The 4,083-nt window shown below is 34.8% G+C and overlaps 1 protein-coding gene across 1 annotated transcript; it reads right to left on the reverse strand.

Moving 5' to 3' along the window:
* Window positions 1–2,766: 2,766 nt before the first annotated feature.
* On the reverse strand, window positions 2,767–4,083 carry LOTGIDRAFT_188111 (hypothetical protein; the record flags this gene model as incomplete). The annotated part of the gene is made up of 1 exon (XM_009054548.1): window positions 2,767–4,083. A coding segment is annotated over exon 1 (1,278 nt), but the record flags the coding sequence as incomplete, so codon positions are not given.

A 4,083-nucleotide genomic window follows, 5' to 3' on the forward strand; every position in this document is an offset into this window, starting at 1 on the left:
TATATCAGAGAGAGGTATAAAAGGGGCAGGTATATGTATCAGAGGGAGAGTTATATCATGGAGAGGTATAAAGATAGCTTGCCAGGCAAGGTAACATACGCCCACTGGCAGCTGTCAGAAATGATTAAACAGTCTTTAGTGACTACAGGGTTGCACAATATAGCTAATAGAGTGAAACGTCAAGTCAGACACGGTATTTCGGTAAAATATTATCCGATCATCGCAAAAATCGATAGGGATCATCTTCATAATGACATTGACATACAAAATAAAAATCAAAAGAATCCGTAAACAATTGTAGCCTGTAGAGTGAGCACGAGATGCACAATATAGCTAATAGAGTAAAACGTCAGGTCAGACACGATATTTCAGTGAAAAATTATCCGATCATCATGAAAATCGATAGATCATCATGAAAATCAATAGGGATCATCTTCATAATGACATTGACACACAAAATAAAAATCAAAAGAATCTGTAAAAAATTGTAGCCTGTAGAGTGAGCACGAGTTGCACTATATAGCTAATAGAGTAAAACGTCAAGTCAGACACGATATTTCGGTGAAAAATTATCCGATCATCACGAAAATCAATAGGGATCGTCTTCATAATGACATTGACACACAAAATAAAAATCAAAAGAATCCATAAAGAACTGTAGCCTGTAGAGTGAGCACGAGCCAAATGTGAATGGACGGACCGAAGGGGTGATTACAATATACGCCCATCTTACGAGTGGGCATATAAAAAGGGCAGGTATATGGGGGAGAGGTTTTTATAAACCAGAAAACCCTTTGAAATCTCTTCATCCAAGCTGGTTAACCTTGTGAAGAATCAAAATTTGCTCAGATTTTATAGCCTGAAAGTCTGAAAGTCTGAGGTACAATATTTTAATATATCCTGAGACAAAAATTCAAAACTTTTGAATATCCATTATATACTAAATGGTTTTGTTGAAGTTGAAGTTTACTTTGTTACACCCTAATAAACTCCAATAGACTGTTGAAGAAAAACATTTCATATCATACTGTTTTTACTATTTCTAAAGCTGATTTATATTGACTATAGCATAGCCTATTAGGATCCACCTTGATTTTACTAGAGCTATTTGTGACATATATTACTATATAATATATAATATCAGTGTATATTTTACAGTTTTAGCATACCTATAAATGCACCTTTTTCAAACTCATCCAGTATCTTATTCATATCTGGCATAAGCCTTGTTTACTTTAAGATACTACAAAGTGTTCCGTTTTCCGTATAGAACTTGATCCGATAAAATTACTAAATTGTTATAAATTACACTTCAACAATTTTGAGAACAGTTCTATAACAAGAGTTTAACCCATCTGTTTTTGTAAACGAGGTTATAGCTTTTGTGAATCAAGCATGATTAAGCTTACACTATATACTCTCATACAAGCTTATTATGTATCATATAATCCACTTATATAGATCTTTTCACAACCTACTCATAGTCCCTATCTTTTAGAATACTCCCTTGTCTTTTAGAACACTCCCTTGTGTTTTAGAACTCCCTTGTCTTTTAGAACACTCCCTTGTCTTTTAGAACATTCCCTTGTCTTTTAGAACACTCCCTTGTCTTTTAGAACATTCCCTTGTCTTTTAGAACTCCCTTGTCTTTTAGAACACTCCCTTGTGTTTTAGAACATTCCCTTGTCTTTTAGAACACTCCCTTATCTTTTAAAACTGATAACAATAAGACTTTGATATTCAATATTTTTATTCCAGATTACCCTATGGTTTTTATATTCAGAATTAAATACTATCGAAATGTTACTCCACTCTAGTTCATATCTAGCAGATCTCTTTTTTGTGACCTTGGCCAGTGCTTTACATGAGGAGTTTATAGCACCATGTTTGAGATAGAATAAGTACTTATTTAAAGCTTAGTAATGTATAAATTGATCCTAACTGGCTATAATGTTATAGTAGTATGTTGAATGTTTTATAACATGATAGTAATGGTTATGTACATTATATATAGCGGTACACCTTTTCATATACATATACTAATGTTTCAGCTAATACTTGTATAATAATAACATAATTAAATGTAATAATATCTATACACTGTAATGCTGTTTATGCAGACACCAACATATTGATTTGGTAATGTATATTTTGTAATTTAAGGTTTATTAAAGGGACAGATGAGCCATTTTTTTGGACCAATCATATTTGGTCTCAGAAACAGGAATTTTTAAGCTAAGCCAATCAGTAATATTGTCACATCTCACCGTTAAAATCCATGTATGTCCAGATTTATCTGTGTTTGAAAGTTAAATTTCTTGAGACAGTGTCATATATAGAAAATAAGAAAAGAAATTCAAAGTTTGAAATAATTTTGAAGGATTTTCTAGTACTTTTGAACACAAATAAAAAAGAGACACTAATACTCAGAAGAAGGTAGTAAAAAAAGGTGAATATTAAAAAAAGACACCAACCTAAAATTTAACCAATAACAGCTTCTTCAGCGTCATCTTGAAAATCTTCTTCCTGCCAACTGATATTTTCAGACTGAGTAACTATTGCCTTTAACATGCTCTCAATACGTGAGTTCTGCTCCCTCATATCCTTGATCACTCGCTTCAGCTTCTTGACGTCTGCTTGCAATTTCTTCTGTCCTTCTTCCACCCTGTCTATTTCATCTAACTCAGGATTTAAAGCTTTTTGAATCGTTTGAGCAGACAGAGACGATTCTGATCCGAAAAATTTCAAAATAAAGTTCCCGAATTGTTTATTTGGTAGAATAGTCTTACGACGTATGTAAAATCTTTTACGCAAGACGTTCGGTAAGATTCTCTCCACATCTAACGCCATATCGACTTGCATAGCCATCCTCTTCAAAATGGCTTGTTCCTGTACAGCTTTGATGTCATCTACAGCCAAACCCACCAACAAGTTCATGATAAGGATTGTCATGACAATGAGAAAGATGACAAATAAAATGTAGGATACCTCATTCATATACACAGCTTCCGATACATCGTCAGATGTAAACCTAGAGTTAAATATACCATCAAATTCAATTTCACCAATCATCATAACTGCAGTCTTAATCAGAGAATGTCCTACTGTCTTAAAAGCAGTCTGATTTTGAAAAACGGTGAAAAAAGACAAAGCGAAGGCAACAATGAACAGGAAGAATACAGTGAAGAATTGAGCGAAGGTCTTCAGGACATCCGTAAACATGACAACGTAGATTCCAAAAGCAGGGAATTTCTGAATAAACGCCACAAGATTCATCCAAGCCAAGAAAATTGAAATGGCGCCAACAGACCACTGCCAATTGTAACGATATCCTGTTATTTTCTGACAATCATTAAAGTCAATCACAAGAAGCAAAGCGGTAACGTAGGTAATCCATTCCATAATATTAGTCCATCCAAAATAACTCAATTTTGCTTGATAAATCTGTAACAGTTCTTTGAGCAAATTAAAGGCAGCTAATGCCATAATAATCCATTTACCTATTTTTGGTAAAACTGCTTGTGTTATAGGCTTACTCAAAGAGTCACAAGTGTTGTTTTCAATGCTGGCTGCATCAGTAGCATTGAAGAGATAAGGAGGTGTGGTCTCGATGATGTAACCTGTTAAAAATGCCAAGAAAATAGCGAAAATGAAGAGAAGCAAGTAGTAGATGAGACTGCCGAATGAGCTCCATTTATGAGTGAGAAGTGATGTGACCAAGGGATGCCCCAATAAATCTTCTCGGTTCGATTCCACCATAATCATAATGGGATGATTTTTCTTCAGGAGATTTGAATCTGGTGAATACGGCCGGGCATTTTCAGCAACTTTATCATCATCCTCGTAAACACTGTCAGATGTGGACCCGAATTCACTAGAATCAGGTTTAATGTCCATCCATCGTGCATAAGCATCGTCTAAAAACTCGTAATTAAATGTTATCTCATAATCAGCTCGCTCTGGATTCTTCTCAGCTCCGTAACTCAAACATCTGTCGAAAACTCTTTCTGCGACTTCTGGCATTTTGCGGATCAGTCTTCGCATTGGTGTGTCCAGAACACCAGTGGTCAAATCTAACGTGGC

The sequence above is a fragment of the Lottia gigantea genome, assembly GCF_000327385.1.
Source record: "Lottia gigantea unplaced genomic scaffold LOTGIsca_22, whole genome shotgun sequence".
Classification (NCBI taxonomy): Eukaryota; Metazoa; Mollusca; class Gastropoda; family Lottiidae; genus Lottia; species Lottia gigantea.